Genomic DNA, 24,866 nt, shown 5'->3' on the forward strand with positions numbered 1-24,866 from the left:
ATTTATTGGCACTCCCCCCACTTTTTCCTACTCAACAGTTTGTTTTTTCTGCTTGGTAAGGAAAGGATGTCCCCATTCTTTCTACGGTAAGGTATGGGCGCCATTGGATGTTAAGATGACCACTACCCCATGATCCATTAGAGAAAACTAGGACCCTCCCTTAACTCACAGAGGACAAAATGGAGCCGTTAGGGTCATGGAGATGATTTTGGATTTGAGCCATTTCCGTCTCTTCTCTGTTTTGAGTTGTACTGAAACTTGATTAACAGGGATATGTAACCATTCGCTGTAGAAGACTGCGAACCTACACTTGAAGAGTGTTAATAGCTACAGAATGTTCATTATTTTGTGAATTGAATGGTCACTTTCAGTCCTCTGTGGGAGAAGATATTCTGCTGCTTCTATCTTTTTCTTTCATTTCCAGTCAGGAAATGCTTTAAGAGACTAAGTTGTCTTAATGTGTTATTTTATTTTACATCACGATATGCAACATATTTAGCCAATTGACAAAAATATGTGAATGAGAGCAGCTTTATTATACACCTGTTTTTTTTTTTTTACAAAAGTATGCAAAAAGACAGAAATATGAAGCATGCACTGAGAGCTGAGACCTATTAAAGTTTAGTTGAGCGTATAGTAGTGATTCAATGCTCAGTTGCGTTATGTGGATGTGTGTTAGCCAGGTTTTTTAGAAGCTCGGTTTTGGTCAGACTAACTTGTTTCTGTGCCATTTAAATATCCAGTTATGGTCAGATGAACTAATTTGCTGATCGTCAGCAGTGTAGCTTTGGAGGTTTAGAGAAAGAACTGTATTCAGACAAAATATTTCTCAAACACTGCAAATTCCCACATCTGCACAAAATTAAGTTATTTTAAAGTGTTTTATTGGTTTTCTATTCAATAAAAGGAAGGTAATGGTTACAGTGTCTCACAGTTTATTTCACTCCTCTCAGCCTGTAGATTATGTAGGTTTGCAGACTGCTTACATACCAATAAGCACCACCTCCTCGTCTGAAAGGATGGATTTATGAGCCTCAGACAGAATGAATGATGTGTGACTTTGGCCTGAAAGGCTTAATTTAGACTGGCACTATCAACTGTGGCCGGTGCACACAGGGCCTCCCTGTTGTGGACTTAAACTGTTCCCTGAGTAATTGTCTTCAGGTCAGCCCGATGAAGTACACAAAAATTCACATTCTTCTGCAGTTTCCCAAGCCTTTCCACACTCCCTTATTTTGCCTTGAGAAAGTGCTGACCTTAGCCACCAGGGCGCCGTGGGTGTGTGGGGTATGATCTTGCAAACATGCCTTCCTATTCACCAAAATGGTAATCTTTCAGTTGCAGGGACTGAAAGGCGGCATATAGCTAAATGTTAAAAAGAACATATCCATACGTTTTGGGTTGCAAATCTCATGCGTGTCTAAAGCCCTCAAAAACACTGAATTTTGGAGGTGGGTGCAAAACTTTCCTGAAGAGCTTTTTTGTTTCATCTGCACTTGATGTAAACAGTGAATAAACTGATTCAAACCGGATGAGATTATTTCAAACGGACTGAGACTTGAGGAGACTTTTTAATTTTATTATTTCTTTAAATGTTTAGTCTCTATTGACCAGCTTGTTGTAAAAACACCCCAGTTACAGGGAGAGTCATGTGTAGCACTGTCGGACTGAGGATAAAATATTTGATAGTATTGGAGTACTTTGACCATGAACAGTCATTGTAAGCAGCCCGAATGATCTTCTGTATCATTCTTTGTTGCAGCAGAGCTGAAGAAGCCTGACTGAACATGTCATTTTTTGTCATCTCCTGTATCAGAAGGGACTCAAAGACATGGTCTGATTAAACTGTCAATCAGATCTGCTAAAACCACACTCGCAGCATCCACATGAAGTAGGTTGGGTTAAACTCTATAAATAACGGACTACCTAAATAATTTTGAAAGCTTGAATCGACCAAAATGAAATCGGATACAAGGATTCCAGTTGTTTCTCGATTGCTAAGACACATTTCTTGAAAGCTGCTCTCCTTTTCTCTAAACTGTGAACACAAAACCCAATTTTCAAGCTACATTCACAAAACCTCAGACTCTCTTCTTGCAAAACCAAACTTGCACCTCCAAACAGTTCAATCTGTGCTCAAAACTGAACTATGATTGCTAAAACCTTGGTTCATACTGAACCACTCTCTAACCTGGAGGGCTCTGTGAAAACTCACATTGTCCCAAACAACAACAACATAGACGGGATGCTCATCCTGCTGCCCTAACAGAGCATCTCGCATTTGACTGAGGAAAATGAGGAGCTGGTGAGTGTTGTAGGGCCCCAGGTTGGCATGATGGTGGACAACCCCATGATTGCTGATGGCAGCACATAATGCGACATTGCCACCACGCTGCCAAGGGACACCAAGAATGGCCCGGTGGCCAAACACATTACGGCCTCTCCTTCCTCTTTTGGAGAGATTACACCCAGCTTCATCCGGTAGATGTATTCATGGGGTCTTTCCGTTGAAAAACCCTCTGTAGGAATAGATATAGTTTTGTAAGTGATACAGAAAAAGTGATTTAGGCCACTACAGTGAATCCCTACTTAATCAACACTGAAGAAGGCCTGGATATATACCAACCTGTACATACTCGAATCTTTGCTCTTTGACTCTGTCTGAGTTGCAATCAAAGGGCGCTCTGTACAGCTGTTTCATACGCAGTCTGTTGCACTTGACGACACGATCAACAGTAGAGAGGCTGACACTGTTGATACCCTCAAAATTTACATGGTCCTCAATGATCTTCTGCTGAATTTCACTCAGTTTAATGGCGTTGTTCTCACGGACCACATCAACAATTAGGGTCTCTTGGTGTGGGGAGAACATACCTGTCCTCCCACCCCCACGTGACAGTCTTTCAATTCTTCAAAAAGAGAACATGCAGTTACAAAAAATATATGTATGTGGGATACTAGGCCTACCAACAGTTAGACCAGCCCTCCATTACAATACTACAGTACATTGGTAGTGATGTACTGAAACATGTATTTACTTACAATATACTGTTGTACAGTATATAGTATGTCATACAGTTATTGCTGTCAACATTTACATACTGTACTATAATGTCAAAAAGGGTAATTACCTGTTCTCTTCTCTAAATCTTCAGATTATGGTGGACACAGTGAATCTACCGATGTTTGGTTGTACCCTCTGTCCGGCCTCCCTCATGCTCATACCATGCACAACAACATGGTCAATCACAGTAGCTCTGATTTCATCAACTATTTCTGTTCTTTGTCTTCGCTGACCACCTCGACCTCCTCTCACACGAACTCTTCCTCTCAGATTTCTATCCATTGTAGGGCCTCACAAACCAGTGCTCTCTGAACTGGCTTATATGTTCCCTCACATCATTAGCCACAAGTGTGATCAATTTTGAGTTGCTGTGTTCAAGTGGTGACAACTGTGCTTTAATTGTGTTTGACTTGTGTCACCTGTGCTCACCGTTATGCAGCACGGGTGCATCACAATGAAAATGTGTTGGCAAGTTGTGTCTAAACAGGTGAAAAGTGCTTACGGTTTTGCCAAAAGAGTGATTGATTCAATCAGTGGGTTCAGGCAACGGAGCATTTGGTTCAGACAATAGGGTTTAGTGTTTTAGCAATTGAGAAAAACTGTAAATGAAAATGGAGAGAAAATATTCGATTTTAAACTCTACACACACGGAGATGACACCATTAGATGGTGCCAAACGCACAGGACTCGTTTAGGTAACAAGTCAGAGCAGCTGAATATTTATGGTGGATCTTCCTCAGGTACGCAACACAGAGCAGCACATAAAATGCCCACATATGGGTGTTTCCGGGTGGTTGGTTAGAATTCAACTCATGTTTGGAGGTTACTGCTCCTCTATGCAAATCACCGCTCTGCTCCTGAAGAGCCCTCTGTTTCGCTCCGGGGTCACTGCGGAGCGCAAAGCCGCGGAAACGCCAGCGGTTGTTAGGGAAGCTGTTGAGCAACAAGCCCGTGATAGACCTTAAGATAGAGGAGGAAGGGGAGGAGGAGGAGGAGGGAGGCAGAATCTCATTAGATTCCCACCGATAAAGAAAGAACATTGTGTGGAAGTCTTGGGTCCAACGGGACGCTCACTGGAGGGCAGATGTGGAAAATATGCCATGTGACTGGTGCCAGTATTCAAAAGATGCCTACACGCCCTGCCTTTTATATGTATGCGCTCAGTCGACAGCTGCGAACAGCAGGCTTCACAGAGCCGCAGCTGTCGAAACAAATTTAATCACAAATGTGGATTTATAACAAATACAGCTAATACAGTAAGTCAGTGAGCTAAAGTTCCTGTGCCACGTGCGTCCTTACCGCGCGCACAATAGCCAATCACCTTTAGCAGAAAAGGTCTCAAAAAGCTTCGACATAGGCATTCTCGTGTTTGTTTTCATGTGTACAGCAACAGAAGGGTAGTTTAATTATGGAGGAATTCAGCCTGGAAGCCTATACAGACGACACTGTCAAGAGGCCACCTGAGCCGGGGAAGAAATGTGAAAACGCTTAATTGGCACAACGGGGCTTTGAAGTGAAACCGAGTAGAGAAAACCAGTGAGATGTTACAAAAGGTATTGAAGAAACTCAACCCCCCGGACAGAGGATCTGTGAAGCAAAACGCTTTCAGTGTAATCGCATGTGTACATGTGACCAAAAGAAAAGTTGGGTCGCGCTATAGGTTCCTGGGAGTGTGGATGACAGCGCCTGTGCGCTGGGAACCTTCCGGAGAAGAGCTGAAAGACGGATATTCCCTGCCTCAGGACACACCCTCCACGCTCCCTTTCTCTCTGTCATTGTTTCCCACACTGACTCGCCCGCCGCCAGGCTTCGTTTCGAGTTGACAAATGACCATTCAGCCGTTCGATGAGAAGAGTGCAGAGTGTAATCATTCCACCGGAGCAACTTTGGCCCACATGCTCATTGGATAATTGTATTTTATTTATCTTTCATGCGCTGTTATCAAACGGGGATCAAGCTTGAAGACATACAAGAGATGAAGAGAGAGTGTCAGCTAATTGGGATGAGAGTTCAAGTCAAGTGAGCCGGCAGATTGGACCCGTAAAGCCTCTTAACGCAGGTGGTGGCAGGAATACAGAACAAGGGGAGTGTGTTTGTATGAGGTGTCTGGGTCTGTGTGCGTGTGTCCCTGCCTGGACCCCGGACACAAAAGCAACGGGGGTGATCAGGAGTGAGTGTGCGCGGGTGGGGTTGTTGGGGGTTATTAGTGAGGCCGTGGATGGTTGTACTTTCTTTGGGCGCAATGAAGTTGCTTTGCGGGACTTTGAGGGTTTAAGTCCGGAGAGAAGCAGAAGAGCTGGGCGGACAGAGGACACAGGAAGGGAGGAGGAAGAAGAGGAGGAGGAGAGGGGGTGCCACCACCACCGGCGCGCACAATACGGTCCCCAATCCCCCGACGCAGGGATGGAGAGCACAAGAGCGCACAGGACCACTGGACTCGATCCCAGAAGCTGGGGCGGAAAGATCAACGGGAAGCCAGAGATGCGGGCTGAGCGGCTCCGGGGAGACCTCCACCTGCGGCGGACTATGATTTTTCTAGTGGCACTTACGATACAACCGCAGGTAAGCCACTGATTAAGTGCTATTTCGGGTGACATGCCCTTAAACGCCCAAGGCTGACCTGCAACTGTGGTTTAGTCTATATTTTAAATAACAACTGCGTAAAAATAGCCAGTAGGCTAATGAAGTCCACGCACAGCGAGCCTTCTTTCCCCTTTCTGCTGCCCTCATTCTGCTGCTACATGGCGCTGTGCCCACCTGTTGTTTCAGCCCGCTGGCGTCTTTTATCGCAACAGAGACCGACTGTAATCCTAGTTTAAAAGAATGGGATTCAAAGATCACAGTAAAATATGTGATATGATATATGATAACAAAATCATACCTATATTTTTTAGCTTTAAAAAGACGTCACTGTTTATGTTTGCCAAACAAAGAGAGATGAAGCGGGTAGTTCACAGATCATACGAGTTGTTGAAGTCAGCAGCTGAAAATGATTTGTTTTGTGATTTCAGTGCGAAATAAACCTTTAAGTCTTTTTGAAGTACTTTGATGATTCACTCATTAGAGATGGGGAGGTAAATGATTAATTAATTACCCATCCTTTGCTTTGATTAATAATGAAGCAATTATTATGTTTTTTCATATTTAGGATATATGTTTGTTGGTGCATTGTACAATTTCGAAAAAAATAGCAAATTTTAGACATTTTGTATTGTCCTCAGCTGCGTTGGTGCACAGCTGCTTGTGGTGGTGTTCTGACCACCTGCTTGTATCGTTATGGGAAATATAAAACTGCAAAAATCTTGCAGTCTTATGCTGCCACTGTGTGCTCTGTAAGCTGACAGCATGGCTGTGATGTGTGACAGGACTCACTGGTAGTAAGACCAGGTCCAGAGGTGGTCTGCAGCATGCACATCTGCACATGTGTGTTTGTGTTCATGTGCAGGTTTTTTTTTTCCCGAAACACTGAGCTCTCAAACAGCATCTGTGCCTGGGTGTGTGGGGAGCATGGGGCCACAGGCGAATAAACTCAGGGGCGTGTGAATGTTGAACATTCAGGCAGCTCTACACCTCTGCAACCCCTTCAGCTGTGGAACAACACACTCTTCTCCTTCTTTTCTCCTGACTGCACTGCAGTGTGAAACACACGGTCACACAGAATCCTCTGCAGCTGCTGCTGTCCATTTTTATGGGATAATGCAGGATAGAGGAGATATCTAAACCTGTGATTCATGAATAAGGCTTCTTGACATCCCAGCAGTGGCTCTGTGCTGCCTGCAGCCCAGCCTTATATTTCTCTGTGCTCACACTGCAGTAGAGGAGAGCTATCACAGTGTGTCATTTTCAGAATTAGGCCATTTTATCCTGAAACAGAAACTCAGTTTTTTAAATGAGATTGGAGTGCACTTATCATCCCATGTCTCTGAAATTCATTTGTATCGCGAACATTTTACAGTTTTTAATGTAAATTTTACATTCAAAGCAAAACATTTGCAATAATAGACTAAGAAACAATTCAGTTGATAAATGATAAATTAATTTAATACGAAAGAATCCTTGTATCCATCCATCCATTTTCTATAACCCGCTAAAATCCAACTGTTTGGTCGGGGGGTGGGTGTGTATGTATGTGTGTGTGTGTGTGTGTGTGGTTGGGGGTGGGGGAGGTGCTGGAGCCTATCCCAGTGGTCATTTAGAATTATAATCTTCAAAAATAGTTCTATCGTATATCTGTGAGGTTGAAACTAACATCTCATTACTGATTGATGTCCAAACACTTCTGTCTTTTTAAATGTCAATAGTTCAAATTACCTCTTGGAGATTTCCAGGGTTGACCTTTTGATCTAACAGCCTGGTTTAGGGATACATACAACTGAAATATAGAAAAATCTGTACATTTCAGAGACTTAAACCAGCAGAATGTTTGTCAGTTGACCATAAACCATATATAACATATACCATATTTACCATATGTACATATACATAAATATAGAAAGAAAGTAAGTCCCATTTTCACAGAATTTTGTAAGAAATACAAAAAGTTGTTCCTGCGAAACAGCAGTGAGAATGCTTTTTTTTTTTAATCTCAGCAGTTTTGAATACTTAACTTGTGTTTAGTTATTGATCCTTGGATGTCAGTTGGATGTGCAAAGGGTGTGTTGTGTGGCAGCTCCAACTTTGACTTTAGTGAGCCTTTAATTGCTGAAGCTCTCCTGCAGAGATGGTCTTGGCCTCAGCTTGGATCTCTCCGTCTCTGGTCTGACTGAGCGCTGAAATGCTGGAATGCAGGGAATGGCTCAGGCAGTGAGTAGAGGAGAGGAAGAAAGGAGGATGTAGAGTGATGAGCGCCACTGTATCTCCACAAGCCTTTTGATGTAGACAAGTTCACCCCCCCTCCCGCCACCACCCCGACCTCTCGGCTCAGGGACAGGGGGCAGTGTAGGGACACGCCACCAGAAACAATGGGTTGACTGAGATTTTGGCTCAGCGTTAAGCAGCTTGGCCTATAGGACATTGCCGTCCTCAGTGATTTCAGTTCATGATTGATTGTATAACACCTCTGTGGATACATGACTTCAGTTCTTTGACCAACTGAGCAGTCATTAGTTTGATGTTTGAGTAAGAAAGCCACAATTACTGAATTATTTAATGTAATTCATCAGCAGGGTTTTCCTAGCAAACTGAGATAACAGTGGCTTCATTTCTGTGTTTGTCATCTGAAGAAGAAGAAAAGCAGAGACCTGAGCACACACTAAGACACGTTTGCACACTCATACCTGACCCTGGAGCTCTGAGACTCTCAGGAGGTCTTATTAACTCCAGTGTGTGTGCGTGGAAGACGTAGTGTGTGTCCCCCGCACATCCATAAACAGGGAGGGAGCGCCGAGAAAAGAAAGATGAAAAGGAGCATGGAAACAATACAGAAGAGGCACTGACTGCAGAGAGAGAAATGACAGGAGCGTTACAACTTGTTCCCAAACAGAAAAAGAAGTGAGGTGGAGGAGGAGGAGGAGAGAGAGAGAGAGAGTGTAAGCAGACTTTCACGATCCCCTGGGAGGAGTGGGCGAGGAACAAGAACGGAGTGGTGGTGACACAGTCAAGACAGGGAGAACGACAAGAGGAGACGAGACAAATTGAAGGAAGTTGAAAGATAAACATTTCAGGGATTATATGTCAGAACTGTTGGTGTGTCTGTCCATGATTTAAATAGAACATTTTGTTGTTTCCTTGAATGGAAGTCAGACAGTTGTGGGAATCAGATGTGTATCTTTTTTTTTTTACTGCTTCATGTCTCTTGTTTGCTGTCTGAAGATTGTTGTCTCTTAAGATGAGACAGTGAGAGAACACACTGCAGGATTTGACCTTTTATCAGTCAAACCTAGTGAATGTATAAACTGAGCACAAGTGATCAACAACTTGAAGGATTTCTTGTCCTTTTCCTACTACGCTGATACATCTGTGTAATAAACGCATCAGTCAGATTTTCTTTCTTCTGTAAAATAACTGATTGTTCATTGAAAAATACTGCCAGACAGTCAGCTGAAGTGTTGTTGCCAGAAGGGATGTAGGTTTGAGTGTCAGTGGTTATTTTTGAAGGCCAGTGCCTCTTCACATCAATCTCACAGCAAACTCTGAGATGGCAACATCTAGACTTATTCTGTTCATTCAACAATGAAAGCAAAAAAATTGTAAGAGGCTTTTTTTTAAGGTTTGACGGGTAGGACGGGACTTGTTACCTTGGAGATCTGTAGAAATAGGGAAAAATTTGTTTTCCTAAAAATTTTTTACACTGTGAATGGGTCTATTTGGTAAAAACTGAAGTGTTACTGATTTACTTTTTTCATTTTAGTTTTGTCACAACGCCTGAATAAAGGAAGAGTGAAAATTCTTTATTTTGAATGGCATAGGCCTATTTTTTTTAAAAATTGAATTATATATAATTTTAAAGCACAGCGCCTCACAAATAAAATATTGTCAGCTATGTCAAGGTCCAGAGCAAAAATAGAAGTAGCAGCATTCCCATAGCGATAAGAGGGCGTACACAACAAACTGCATCTGCAGCTTCTGCAGCATCTGCAGAGGCATGTGCTCGCTGGGCAAATGCTGCACACTGTTTTCACTTTGCGTCCTTTTGTCTGTTTTTTACAAACAAAAAAAAAAGGACGTTAAGGTGTTAAAAATGCGATACAAGGTCATTAACTTTGCCCAGAGTGTTTCTACAGACAAGCAGCTTCACTATCTTTCATTGCTCAGCGTTACATCTCAAAAAGGACTTCTCTTGTGGAATCGTCCAAAAGTGTCCAGGCCCATTTTTTATGGATAAATTGGTTCCCACTGCTGTAATGGACACTTATGATTAAAGATAACAGTCACAGTTTCCTTCAACCTTTGACTGCACCAATTAGGCTTTAACTGGTCTGATGCCTTTACCGGAAACACAAAATCTTATTTAGATACTATATAGTGCCCTAAACCTTAATACAAGCCAATAGGCCATAGGCAGTTTTGCTCTTCTGTATGCTGGTGAGAACTTGCACAATGTAAATGTGTCAGTTTGATAACAGACAGTGATCTCTCCTCTCCTCTCTTTCTGGACTCAGGCTGTGTGTGCTGTGGGGATGTTCGAGCTTCAGATCCGTCACTTCCAGAACCCACATGGACTCCTCCAGACTGGAGACTGCTGCGACTTGCAGACCAGCGGGGGACAGCGCTGCTCTGCCAGGGACCAATGTGACACTTTCTTCCAAGCCTGCCTCAAGGAATATCAGGCTCGCGTTGCCCCCACCGGAGCCTGCACTTTTGGTTCGGGCAGCACAGGCATCCTGGGTGGAAACTCCCAGTTACTCCACCACCAAGGACACGACGGAGGAAGAGGAGAGGACGGCACTAATATACACATTGTCATTCCCTTCAAATACGCCTGGCCAGTAAGTACTGGGGGATGTGCTAGTTACTAGTATGGTTACCAAGGGAACAGGTTAAGCGTCAAATACAATGCTCTCAAACTGAGGCTAGATTAAAATGATGATAACCCTCACAGACAGAGATCAGCCTCCTTCAGATGTGTCTGCATCACAAAAACCAAAACATAATTTTTCTCACTATTGGTAGCCATTCATCTATATCAGCAGATGTGGGTGACAGTGCACCGAATTTAAAAACTAAAAAAATGTGTTTTATTATCAGTACTGAATCTTCTGATGAAAAAAAAAAAAAACCCTACTTCACAAAACAAAAATTTATTTTTTTCAAATAAAACCTGAATCTTCTTTGTAAAAACACAGGATCATAGACTTGAGCCCCTCAAATAAGGCAAATGCAAACAATTTAAATATAAAAGAAAAGCACATTATCTGTTTAATGCAAAACACCATTTGTGGCTGTTTATTCATGCTGGCATGAATAAATGGATTACCGTGTTGTTAAAGACAGAAGAAACTGCATCACGTCTGTGTTTTGGTTTATGAAAAAAACAACTTTCGGCCTCATCTGAATTTTGTTTTTACCAGCGATTTATGCCAGGTTATATCTGAGCCAGGACTTCCTATTCTGTATCCTGGTTCATTTTTAAAATCATGTTTATTTAAAATGGCTGAAAAAAGACCAAATCATCAGATGATGGGTTACGGTTTGAAAAGTGAGCAACTCGGCTGCAAGCCTTTTGCTTTTTTATACAACCGTTTACTTGCTGTAGCTGAAGCCCGAAACTAGAAATGTTTTGGTACCAAACTCTCGTCCATTGCCTCCAGATTCTGAACCTTCATATTCAGATATCTCTTTACTGTGATGAATATTACATATCACTAGATAATGTTTGCAGGCCAGACCAAGACAGTGAATATGGTAAACTTTATCATTTTGGTATAATCAAAATAATCATCACTGATTATTTCAGTTCACATGCTAATGTTAGCTGTTAGCTCAAAGCACCAGCTGGCTACTAAATACTGTTGTTTAATATCTTCAAATTAAACCACTTAAGAAGGAGCCTTTTATAATCAAATAACAGCTCTTCACTGCATGCACATTTGACTTTGTTTTAAGAGGGATGTTGAAGAACATCTAGTAATTAAGATGGTCACCAGAGGTCAGGAAGCATCTGTCTTTTTAATCTCAGCCAAACATTTACTCGCATTTGTCTTATTTAAAGAAATCCCACATGACTGCAGTAATAGATGAGAAACTAAATTATTCCACCTTATCAGAGGACAGGCTGTCATTAATCTAGTTTGCTATTCACTTTTTATCCATTGATTTCCTCTGCCCCATCCTTTCCTCTCTCTCTCTATCCTCCATCTGTCCAAAAACTTTCTGTTCTTGCACTTCGACTTTTGGTCTTTTGGGAGCTTTCTCCAGGTGCATCACGATCGTACTTCATTCTACTGGCTGCTACACCTTATGTCCTCATTAAAGAGCACAGCATTTAATCTGCAAAAAGCACAACAACAGACAAGTATGGCCAAGAGAAATATTGATTAATCAATCCACCTTCTTCTTTCCTCCTCTGGCCCCCAGTTTCTTCCCTTTTCTTTCTTCAATAATTCATCAGGAGGCTAAAAAAAAAACAAGCAAAAAAAAGAGTGTGTATGGATAAAAGATTTTTACATGTTTTACATTCTCACTCTACCATCATCATGCAATAATCTCTATATAATATATGTGTTATTTACACACATTCTACTACATCAGGGTGTAACCATTTAACAATTTATCAGTTATAGAATCCACTTAGAAATGATTTATGATCTAGTTTGATGATTTCTTAATCATTCAAGTAATTTTTGAGCAGAAGCCTCTAAGCTATAGATGTTTCTGGACTGTTTGGATGAAGCAAGCACCCAGTAGGTTTGTGACTAATGAAAATAAATTGCAGACCCATTATGTTCACCCACTTCTTTTTCTTTTCTTTTTACATTGATTCACACAAATACTTCACTCTGGCTATGCTCTTATCTCCATCTATCCCCCGAGTTTCAAAAGATCCATCAGTCCATCCCTGCACATATTAGCAGCTTCTTTTCTTAACTGTATTTCAGCAATTAATGATTGTTTATCAGTGAAACGAGAGCAGGAGAGAATCCTTTTACAATGACTTGGCAAGCACACAGGATTCAGCCACACTGAGGGTTTTCCTATTGCCATCATTCCTTTTTTTTCTTCTCTCATTTTGCCTTTGATCGCTCCCAGCAAGGGTGAATTGTTTCTCATAATGAAAGTATTATAGAGATTACAACAAAATGATTATTAATGGTTCTAAGCCTTAATCATATTCTGCAAGAACAATGTGTGTGACTGTTTGATTTACCCTTTGAGGACTTGCCGTTTGTCCCCACACTGTCCCCACAACATCAGCTGCACAAGAACACACAAGAATGTAACACAGAACTGGTTTAGGTTTCTTCTCCCTGATTAGTATCAGCCCACTTACCTGTGAGACTCACTGTCCCAGAGCCAATTATCCTCCCTTATCTGTGTACGGTTTGATATTGTGTGTGTTTCTGTGTGTGTTGTATACAGACAGCGTGCTTGTCACACTTTTTTTTTCCTCTCCTCCTGTACGCTGGGAAGGTGTGTGGTTGGCAGGTGCGAGTGTGAGAAAGTTCTACATGAGAAAGCCAACCTGGATCGGTTTCAGGGCCGGGCCGTGGGGCAGTGCTGGGCTGCAGGGGGGGGACAGAGCTGGGACACACTGTGGCAACCTTAGTGCATTTTCAGCTGAAAGGCTGGCTTTATCTGGCTATCGCTGGGAGGAGGAGGGGCGAGGGAGGGAGTGATCCCCCTGCCCCAGGTGAGGGGATGAACAGGTGAGCGTAGTCATTATGAAGAAAGGTGAGCTCTCTCTGTCTCCTGCCCTCCCTCGCCTGCCCTTTCTTTCTCCCACTAATCTCTCCTGGAAAATGTGTGTTTCTGCATTTGCTTATGAATGTAAGCATGATTATAATTCGTTGTGTTGCGTTTGTTTTGCTTATGTTATCGAGACTGGTTGCAGGGGTTTATCCCTTTTAGACCGCTCTAAGTCTGTGTTGTGATCTCTATGATTATACCTCTAAATCTCCTCCCTTTTTCCTGGTTTTGGATGGTAAAATCCAGATTTTATCCAGATTCCAGTCTTAGGTGATCTAACACATAGTTCGAGGAACCTTCTGTTTTATCCCAGAAGTTCAGATACTTAGTGGTCTGGGAGGTTTTAACTTCTCAACACAGAATAGCCAGTTCAAAGACTTCATAACCACAATGTCATTTATATCAATCCTGTCTCTGTTCGTGTTGTATTTGTTCAACCAAGATGGGAAACCTGCCAAGAGAGCACTTAGTTTCCTCCTAATGAGTCTGTTTACCTGGTAGAATGAAGGACAAGTAAGTGACTGAGTGAAGAGCGACGGCACTAAAAGGTACAAATGAAGCATTATGGCAGTTATATACAGGGACTGAAGTTATTCCTCCTCCTAAGATTCAGTGTAAAACCACCACTTACGAGATGACAGAGAGTAAACCTGATCGTTCCTGCCCTTTTGTTACTCAGAAGTAGTTCATCAAGTTTTGGTTCAGGCTCACTCTTTGTTCAAGTGGCCTGTGACAAATGACAATATAGGTGCCATAGAAATAGGTTTAAGATGAAGTGAATGGAGTATAGTCCCACAGTTTGTAATGCTCATGTCAGGTTTTAAAGCTCATTGATGGTCAGGTTTGCTGCCTGAGGCCGATGCTGGATGTTCCTGGGAAACATTCTCATCCAGCAGAGAGTGTGTGCACTAATGTGTTTGTGCATGTTCACCGACTGGCTTTTGTCAGTCATCATGCACATATCTTTTGTGTTTGCATAGATATGAGTCAAATGTTTGTGTTATCATGAACAGAGGTAGATGTCTCATCGAGCAGCAGTTTAATGCACAAAGAGCAGACACATTAACTGTTGACAGTTAAGAGGAGCATGTGCCAAAATGCTGATTTTCAGAATATCGACATTGCTGCTGGAAAACATTTAAGGTAAAAAATATAGAATATCAGAGGCTACTGTTTGTAAATGCATCAATTCAAGCTTGATTCTTCCAGTTGATGTGTGTGAAGTGGGCTGACAGAACAAAATAATTTTAGTTCTTGAGACCGAAACAGATTTAGTTTTTATTGTGCAAGCTACCTTTTGGAGACTCTTACCCTGTCTACTGACTAGTAAATTCGGTTTCTTGCGGCTTTTCTTTTATATTTCCCCTTCATGACTCTTTCCACCTCCACCATTTAAAACATTTAAATAGTCCATTCTCCCTTTAAAATGTTTAAATTCTCCCATTCCTTCTTTCTCAATCCTCTCTCTGAGGAATAAGAAATATCAAAAGATTTCTGTGCTGGTCTCCTCCATCAAATGTAATGCATCTATCAGAAAAAGCAAACAAAAAAAATAAAGAGAAGCAGACAGAAAAAAAGAAAATATATTTGTACTAGTGTATTTGTGTTGATTTTCTCTATTTGCTGTTACCAACATATAATATTGGGTGTTTTGACATGTTGTATTCTTGCAGCAAAAAGCTCCAGGTTTGTGATTCCCACTAAGAAAAGAGACATTCTCTGACTGAAGTTTAGAGCTTTCTACATTCTCATGAAATTAGATTTAACATGTATGTTTGTATATGATCTTTCCTGCACCGTAATTCACACATATGGCCAAACAATGACAAAATAGTAATTGCATTGGGTTCTTAATGGTATTTTGGAGTTTATCATCCCCTCGTGGATAATTTAAAAAGGATGGCTCGTCATTTACTCAGTGGCGGTAACTCAGTTCGCATCTGATGAAATCCTTTTAAGAAACTTTTCATTTCAGCTCAGATGATGCAGGTCGGTTTATGGAGCAGATCGTTTTTTTTTCCTTTGGGGAAAGGAGAAGCCTCTTAAACTTTTGTTTTCTCAAGAAATCTTTAAATATGCAGAGGAGCATAGCGCCATTTCTGTTGTTTCTGCTGCTGTTTCAAAAAAAGGTTCACATGCAGCATCTATAATGCTGTCCTCAGATATTTTAGTTTTAATAGATGTACTAATACACAGTGTCTATACTGTAAATAAATATTATTCTTTATTTATAGAAGTATAGCCTTTGTTCTCTATTTTTGATTTTATGAGATGAATGTATTTTGCATATGAGATGATTCATTGATAATACACTAGTAGGGGAGTGCCACCTTGGGCAGGTTTCCAGGCCACCACATCACTAACACAGACAAGTCATTTATTTCCAATTAGAATCACCAATTAACGTAACATGCATGTCTTTGAATTGTACTCGAGACCAACATTAGGTGTAAGCTGCTGTCTGTACTCAGTACTCAGTTCCCCCTTTTCTGTTGCGTCTATCTGTTGTAATCTAAATTCTTCAGATACTTGTGGTTATTTGTCATTGATTCTAGTTATCAACACAGGCAGATCTAATATTTACCAAAGAAATTCTCTGTGATAAATGCTCACAGTTATATAGAATACCCAGAGGTATCAAGCTGATGATAACCTTAGAACAAACACCTAAAGTGCACAGCTTCATCACCTGTAGAAGTATATGAGATGAAAAGCTAGGATATCTGGGCGTGCTGATAAGTGAAATGAAGCCTGTGGTTCTCAGAGCAACATGCAAAGTGCTTCAGTCATGCAAATGTTCACTTGTAGCAGCTGTGAACTGCCCAGTTTTCCCAATGTGTCACTGGCTACAGTGCGTAAAGATGATGTGAACCAATTCAAACTGACAGGTGGAAGAAAGCCCCTGTGAGTGTTCCATATGATCTTATCATTTAATAATCAATATTGATGTGTAAGTAGAGGGAGATGGGAAATTTATTAAGAAACAGCTTCTTAAACTTGTATCATTGATTATGGTCACATTTTAACAGTTATTTTCAATGTCAAAAATATCTTCCAAAGAGGTGAAAGTGATCATAGTTTTTAAGTTGTGATGCTGTTGTAATGGATAGGGCCTTTAGATGTCAAGCCGAGATTTAAAGGACTTGTTTGACATTTACTGGCAGAAAGTTATATATACTGATAAATAATATAATAATATAATAATAATATATATATATATATATATATAAGATATATTATAAATACTGATCTTGTGTCTGTCCATCCAAAAGAAATATACAGAAAAGTATTTTAGCTGCTGCATTAATTGAGGTGAGAACAAAGGAACTCGCTAAAGACATAAAGTTTGCAAAGGGAGGAGGTTGAGGTGGATAGAAAAAAAACGCTGAACTTTAACAAGAGGTCATTGTTTCCTTCCTGTTTTAAAGTCAGTGTCATTATTTATTCTTTTTAACTGTGATTGTCCCATTACTTGGACCACATGTTTACTATTGTTGAGCCATTAAATGTTGGAATCACGATGAGTCACATAACTGTGTAGTTAAATGCAAAGAACAGCAGTTTGTTTGCAAATGTATTGGTTTTTCTAACCTCTTAAAAATCTTTCCAAATGAAGAGTTTTAGAAAAATGACTCCACTGAAAAGTTGTGTCCCTCTAACATCCTTCTTGATTAAGAAGAATTAGATCATCGTGGACAATCTAGTTGTGAGCTATTATAAGATTGGACAGAACAGAGCAAAGTGTCCAGATGGAGGAGGTCAAATGCTCATAATGAGCTATTAAATGTCAAGATCCAGGTTTTACAATCACTACAAAATATTGATCACCTTGTTCGATGTCTGAGAAGTGGAAATGAAAACTGGGCTGGTGCAAAGTTAAGGTTATCTCTCTGTCCACACTCGTCTCCTCAGAGGTGATGATAGTTTATCAGCTACCTGCTATAGCTAAGATACACTCTTGGTGTGGTTTCTGGAAATATTGCTATACATGATCAAGTAAACGGAGCACCGGTATTGATCTGCACAAGGTTTGCCTGTTTTTGTTTTTAAGAGTGCAGTGTTGATCGCGCTGCACATGCAACAGTAGCTGGCTCAGATGGAGGCAGCGGCCGCTTGCGGGTGCTCTTCTGGTCGCAGTGTATTCAGGATTGCTTTAGCCTTTGAGCTGGTGTAATGTTTGTGCTTTGCTTGGTTGTAACTTTGTCAGCTGTATGTTCTCTTGGGAGAACTAAACTCATCGATTCAAAGTTTATAGAGCAGAAAAAACTTGCATGTTTCCAACATCAGTGGAGTTCACTGTGGTTCTCCTCACATAACAAACATCCTTGGCCTTAATTAGTTTTCTTTTGGACCCATATCTGACTCATAAGGCTTAGTTTTGTCATGTGCATGTGCATTTGACATTTTTGATCCCTTCAACAATGAAATTCCGGCAATAATTTATATTACTTTGGGTTAATTATTGTAGATCTTACTTATGCTTCATCATTGCTGATGTGCATCTTTTTTAAATTGTACAAAACTTTGTTATTCAAACATCTTTCAAAAACCCTGCCCCCCCTACATGTTTCTTCACTGGTTTCTAACCTGAAAGTTACTCTTTGATTTTTAATTTTAACCCAAACTGCAATGCATTCATCTGCAAAACCTAAGCAATCCTTAACTATAACAATGTGGCTTACATCCTCCTGACCTGATGCTCCTCTGGGCCCTATCAGAAGAACAAACTCACATGTCTAAAGTCCTCCTGGTTAAGAGTCAAACTTTGGATGTTGTAGTACTGTGGAGTGTGCATTACTGGAGATGATGCTGGGTGCTTGGCAACGAAACAACAGTAATCAGACACACACAGGTTGTTTTTAGCCCCTAAAAATTCCTGCAATTTTCTCCAAAAATGCCTAAAAAAAGGCAAGTTTGCTGCTGCAAACTTTCTAAATTTCTGTCAGACCATGCCACTACTCCAAATGGTCAAAAAACAGCATTACATTTACTTTGGTTGTGTGTCTTTATGGATGTAAGACTAACTATTTTACTAGAGTACATTGACTAGACCCTTGCCAATGCAACAGGACCATTTTTGTTGGAGTATCTGTTCTTGGAATACTGTAAGACTTCATAGGTGAGTTGCATATTTTTTTGTATTTGCGACTGGTTTGATGTTACTGCGTCTGCAGTTATAATTGTATCCTGAAATGACGCACATCATTTGAATCAAGAACTGAAACTGAACTGAACAGAGAGCACTTTCAATGTCATTGCATGGGACACACACCGTGTTTGTAACGTGTGCATTCCTGCTGTGTGGGAGCCGAGCAGAGGGAAGTCACTGAAGAGAAACGAAACGAGAGGAGCATAGTTGGAGTTTTCTTTCATTCTAGAGTCTCTCTTTCACTCTTTCTCCGCCTTTCGTTTGTGTTCCCCTGTCTTTTGTCCCCTAATTGAGTTTCCTACGCAGCCTTGCATACCTGCATGTATGCTGATACCGTTGAGCATATCGTCTGAATACACACACCTGCACACCACGCTTTCTCACACACTCACACAGATTTCTCCTTAAAAAGCATTTTAGTTTTCCTGCTACAGACCTACCCATTAAAATACACAGATCATGAATCCATCAGGATGTACACACATAAAGGTTAATTCCATCAGGATTTGGAGCTTGTGTTTTTAAGAGATAAGTTAATAACTCCAGGGCAAATGTCTCAAGGGAAGCATGCTTTAATGATTTCATTTGTGTGCAAATTGGATTGAGAGTAGGAGTGTCTTTATTTGAAGAGAAAAGAGGCAAAGCAACCTTGATTTACATGAACACTTTGAAATTACAGTGTGCCCCAGTCTTTGTATGTGTCATTGTGTGTGAAGATCACAGGTATACAAGCCACTGGGCACAAAGCTGTAATTACGAATAAAAGTTTTCTTTGATTGCTGTCCTTCTGACGTCTTTCAGCCATCATCTCTCTCCCACACATTTGAATCACTGGTTGAAACCCTTTTGTTTTCAATGTCACTGCCCCCCACTGATTTTCAGCCACATTACGTCTCTGTGGAATACACAGAACATAAACACTTACAGTACAGTTGACATAAATTCTTCTTTTTTCCCTGTGGTTTCCTTTGTTGCCAAAGCTCCACAGGAACAGCCACAAACATTTTGAGCATCACATTGTGGAATCTTTGACCTTGAATAACTGCTGTGATTTTATCCCTGTCTGTTTGGTTCTGGTCGGATAGGCTCACGTTCTTACATCAGTTCATGTGTTCACCTCGACAATGGCTTAAATGTAATAAATAGATGAGTTATTTGTTATAAAATGTACATTTAGCAAAGGTTGTTCGTGCTTCAACCGTCTCAAGTATGACAATTTGTTTGTTAAGAACTCAGTTTTCAAGCAAGTAATCATAGCTGAAAAAACACAGAAGCTTTTATCATTCCAGCAGAAAAACCGTTGTTGTGCCACTTTGAAGAATTTAACAATGAAATGCTTCTCTGTTAAATCAATCTAACAATACAACAATACACACACTTGGTAAATAAATAAGACTAATCATGATTTTATGAGAAATAGCAATATAATAATACAAAAAAATGAGAAAATTTATGTGTCAATTTATGAAAGAGCATCGCCTCATGTTACCATGGCAACAGAGGTTTGACTCCAAGCAAGCCTGGAGCTCGAGTGTTTAGACAAACACACAGTGGCAGAAAATTTCAAAGTGGTTTAACATCACACTAAATAGAAACTGGCATAGCCGTCTCTCTTATGAATACATCTTCTCCAGCTTTATGAATGCAGAAGACATTGTTCTCAGTATCACATACTGATGCTTGATTTGGAGCTCCCTGCGTTTGGTTTGAGCGCTCAGCATCACTTTGTGGTTTTTTTATCTTTTTAATTTTCAACTTTTAAACAAGCCCTGTAATGGAACAGTTTAGGACATGTTGGCAAAATTAATTAAAAAGGGATGTTTCTGAACCTCAAGTAAGTACTTTTAATGCAGCAAAAAAAAAAATACGGTAGTAAAGTGAAGGAGGTTGAAATAAATGCAAAAAAAGGGAAGTTAAAAACAGTGGTAAGAGGGTTGAACTAGAAATTATGTGTCATGTTTGGGAGTAGGTGACTTTTCCCTTCCTCCCATCTGACCTCCTCATAACATTTTCCTGTTACCATTTACTTTTGGTGCAGCCAGTGTGTCACTTTCTTTAGCAGATGAGTAACTTGTTACATGCAGCTGTAAAGCAATCCTCTGCGAGTTGAAAAACTGATGCGAAGTGCTCTTGACCACTATTTGAGAAGTTGCAGACAAGCCTGTGACCAAGTGAAGTAAGAGAAACACGAACAATTGTGACTGTGAAAGTGTGCTGAAATCAGGATGCTGATTTTTGTTGCATGAATGGTGGAAAAAAAACAAACAACTGAAGTCAATAACTGGTCAAATGAATGTGAAAGCACTATATGCAAGATTTTAACTTTGATATTACAGCAAAAAGAAAAACGAGTGATGAAAACAAATAGTAGAGTCATGGTGTCAAAAAAAAAGAAAAATAAGTGTTAGTCCTCTGAGCTTCTCTGTGTAGTGGCAGCCAGTCCAGCAGTGTATATATAAAACAATCACCTCCTCCTCTTCAGGAGGACCAGAAATAAGTCAGACACTACTTTCATCCCTTGGTGCAAAGAAGAAGGCCGCAAAAGCTGCAGAACATAATGGACAGTCATGCACAGCTTCAACACAACATAGTGATTCTACAACAGAGGGTGTTCAGTCAGAGGCTCCTTCAGCCCCATTACAACAAGCACAGCAATAACACTACACATTGACTGCCTATAATAACCAATAACTATTATTTTATATTAGACCTGCACAGTGGTGTGGTGGTTAACAATGTCCCCTGAAAGCAAGAGGGTTCCTGGTTTAAATCCTGTCTGGGGCTTCCAGGTTTGCCCCACTATCCAGAACCATGCATGTTAGGTTAATTGGTGAGAAATTGAACTAAGTGTGACCGTGCACGATTGTTTGTCTCTGTGCGGCCCTATGAGGGACTGGCAACCTAGCCAGACTGTACCCTGCCTTTTGCTCAATAGCAGCTGGGATAGGCTCCAACCCCCCTGCAACCCTGAATTGGATTAAGTGGGTATAGAAGATGGATGGGTTGGATGGACAGCAATGATATAATTTCCCTTGAGGGATTATTAAAGTATCTGTCACTTCGGTTCAAAGTCAGTCCCTCACATGCAGCCTGGGGCTATTAGATGGGGGCAACCTTACAGATTTTCCTCCACCGAAGAGGGCATATTTTTCAGCCAAAATTTCTCCCAAAAGGAGATGAATGAATTATCAAGTTGTTTTGCATGCCATATATCATATTTGAAGTTAAAAGCTGAGGTCAAATAAATAGTTTTTGATCTTGCCTTGGTGGGTTCAACAAAAGCAACAGGGGAGTGAGGGAGATGTTTGTACCAAGTGTCTAATCACACACCTTGATTGAAAAACCCTATGTGTTCGGACAGCATTTACAGTAACACTTGTGGTAACTGTAGATGTCAGTGGGATTTTTCAACATGGTAGCCTCAAAGTATACCATGAGAATATACAGTTCATAAAAATACTGTCAGAGGAATACCCTCCTCTCAATTATCAAAGCAGATCTACAGAAGGAGATTAAACTGACTACCAAAACAAAGACATTGCACAGTGATATAATCTATGATTCATCTACTCCCAAAAGGACATAATAAAGGTTATTGTCCTTGCTCTTTGTTGATTGTATCACATTATTGTTTTCAAGCTAAGCGTAGTCGCAGCACAAAACTACATGGCCCCTTGGCAATGCTATTCAATAAAACATACCTTCTTAAACCACTTTTCTCATTTTTCTATGGAGAAAATTGAGTGATTTGTTTACAAAGACTCGAATCAAAGAACACACACACACCCAGACTCGTCCTGTTTTCTCACTGATAATGCCACTCTATGAAAGTGCAGTCGTGGATGTGAAACGTCCAGTGGCCAGACAAGGTAATTTCCTGCGGAAGTGAGTGAGGGGGCGGGGGTTGTTTGGGGTGAGGGGAGTCGGTCTGGGTTTGCGATGGGGGATTTTAGGGAGGAGGTGGAGGGCAGCAGAAAGAGCTGGAATTAATGGGCAAAAGGGTAAGTTAGTGTAAGCACTGCAGAGGGAAAACATTAAAGTAAAAGGAAGTGAGAATCGGGAAGGGAGGGGGGTCAGTGGATGATCTCAGAGTGGGGCACAGGTGTTTTGGGTGGAGTTGTGCGTGTCATTACGGCTTACTCACACTGTTGAGAGAATCATAAGCAGCAGGAGGTAGAAGTGGGGGCTGATGATGGGAGGACAGGATGAAGATGAGGCAGGCCGACATTGCACGGCATGTCAAGAGGCCTCTGTTTTTCCACAGCGTTTGAAGTGGAGAGTTTAGTTTAAGCCAATTAACCCTGTAGGAATGCGACTGTCAGACAGACAGGGAGGGGTCAAGGATGATGAGGGGGACAATAATATGTAAAAAGTAAATTTACTCAAGTCGCAACGTTCAGATTTAATGCTGGGTGACAAACTGGATGACAAGCGCATATACTGACACATCAAAACACATTTATAATCTTTTTCGTAGTTTGTCATGGTTAAGTGAGCTGTTCACAATTCCACCAACAAAAGCTTTCATCTTTTTTTGACTTCTTAAACAGCACAAACAACATTCACGGTCTGTCTGTCTCCTCTACAACAACACAGAGAGGCAATTCCTGGTCTTCCACTGGCAGTAAATCCCTCACCTTTACCATCTGAAGAACATTTGCATTAAAATAAGGCCTTTGTTAATGTTATGGGTTCTTTGTAACCTTGTTAAGAATAATGACAACACTGGAAGTGCTAAAAGCCCACAGATGAAATGAATACATCCAATAGCGAAAAAAACAAACACAAAAACACAGATTTTCTGAGCAGGATTTAGTTTTTACTTATTTCCAGGATGCCAAATCATTCCACAACTCCACAAATTTATGGCACTTTCCATTTTAGTGTAAAATGTTAACATTTTTTAGTAGGAAACTTCAACTGGAACACCTCAAAAATGGATTTTCAGAAGTCAGTGGAACCTGGAGCTCAAAATCCAGCATTATTACTTAGACTATAAAAAGTCACAGTAATGTCCTGCTTATTACCACTTCTGTCTCCTTTGTGTCTCTTAAAATCAGTCACTCACATGGTGCTGTTCAGCTCTATCCGTGACATTTTTCCACAGTGTTTGTATTATATGTATTATCTACAAAACACTGTTATTAATTAATTTCTTGTTATTAACTGGCTACACGAACAATAGTTGACCAGGTCAGGGAGCAAATTTCACTCGTCTTCTCATATTTAGTGGAACACAGTCAGCTCTGACGGGATATCAGCTCCAAGATCTGTGTTCTGAGATGAATTGTGCTGGAGCCTGATTCAACTGGATTGGAAATCCCCGGAGTAAATGTTACAATATAAAGTTAAGACCAGCTTACCTTCGACATAAGCTGCAATAGCGAAAAGCCTCCATAGCAATGCATCAACATGAAATTCCTTCAACGTGATATTTATTTTGTTGGCAAATAAAGAAACACAACAGAACAGTTAGCAGATGAGGTCAAGACGCCGCACATTTTTAACCTCTGACCTCGCCTCAATGTAAGAAAGGACAGAAAGAAAATAGCAAAGAAAATCCTATTCTAATCACGCCTCTGCAGGAGATAGTTAAATGCTACTGCAAAAGGTTAAAGATTGTACATTTTTGACAATGTGTTTTCTGGCATTAAAAGAGATATTTATTCCACATGAGGTTTAAAAAGATAGTTTGGTTTTATAGAAGGAAGGGTGAAGATGGCACACCTGTCACATATAATGAAATTCAGCTTGAATATTACAAAAAGATACTTATGAACCTTAAAGATTACATTCATTACTTTCTCTAATAAGACTTTAATTTATGTAACTACACGCCTTTTGCCCGCAATGGAGGATTTTTACAGTCTTGTGTTGCTGTTGAGTAAATAAATGGAGCGCCTGGTCTCCCACTGCAGGGCGGAGGGCTTTAAGGAAGGCAGAAAGATGTCGGGGAGGAGATGATGGCAGTGTCCGCAGTGCTTGTGGACAGATGGAAAGTGAGTGAGGGCAAACAGGGGAAGATAAAGTCTGCTGCTAATTATATCCACAATGGAAGAAAAACAGAAAAGAAGTCGAGGGTGTGAGAACAGAGACGTGTAATTATAGAGACGAGGCCATGAGAGCGGGGCGCGGTGGATGGCTGCACACTGGGGGTCTAATTCCTCATCTTGTGCTCTGTGTGTCTAAATTTTTCACCTGAGGGCAGGGAGATGGACAGCCCTGGTTAATATCCGTAGAGAGTTTTGAAATCCACATTTGAGCCACCGTGACGTCTCCTGCTCTCCTGTGCCACTCCCAGAACTGTAA

The 24,866-nt window shown here is 40.8% G+C and overlaps 1 protein-coding gene across 2 annotated transcripts in view; it reads left to right on the plus strand.

The window, feature by feature from the left end:
- The first annotated feature begins 4,708 nt into the window (after window positions 1-4,708).
- The window catches only part of LOC140314258 (uncharacterized), a 53,527-nt gene continuing 33,369 nt past the window's right edge, over window positions 4,709-24,866 (plus strand). For both annotated transcript variants that reach the window (XM_072392390.1, XM_072392391.1), the window contains exons 1-2: window positions 4,709-5,626; window positions 10,165-10,491. In XM_072392390.1, the coding sequence (XP_072248491.1) occupies window positions 5,162-5,626; window positions 10,165-10,491 (792 nt within the window). In that variant the 5' untranslated portion in view covers window positions 4,709-5,161. The remainder of the gene's footprint in view (window positions 5,627-10,164; window positions 10,492-24,866) is intronic.

Source organism: Leuresthes tenuis, unplaced genomic scaffold (assembly GCF_036924035.1).
Source record: "Leuresthes tenuis unplaced genomic scaffold, fLeuTen1.0.hap1 SCAF_9, whole genome shotgun sequence".
NCBI lineage: Eukaryota > Metazoa > Chordata > Actinopteri > Atheriniformes > Atherinopsidae > Leuresthes > Leuresthes tenuis.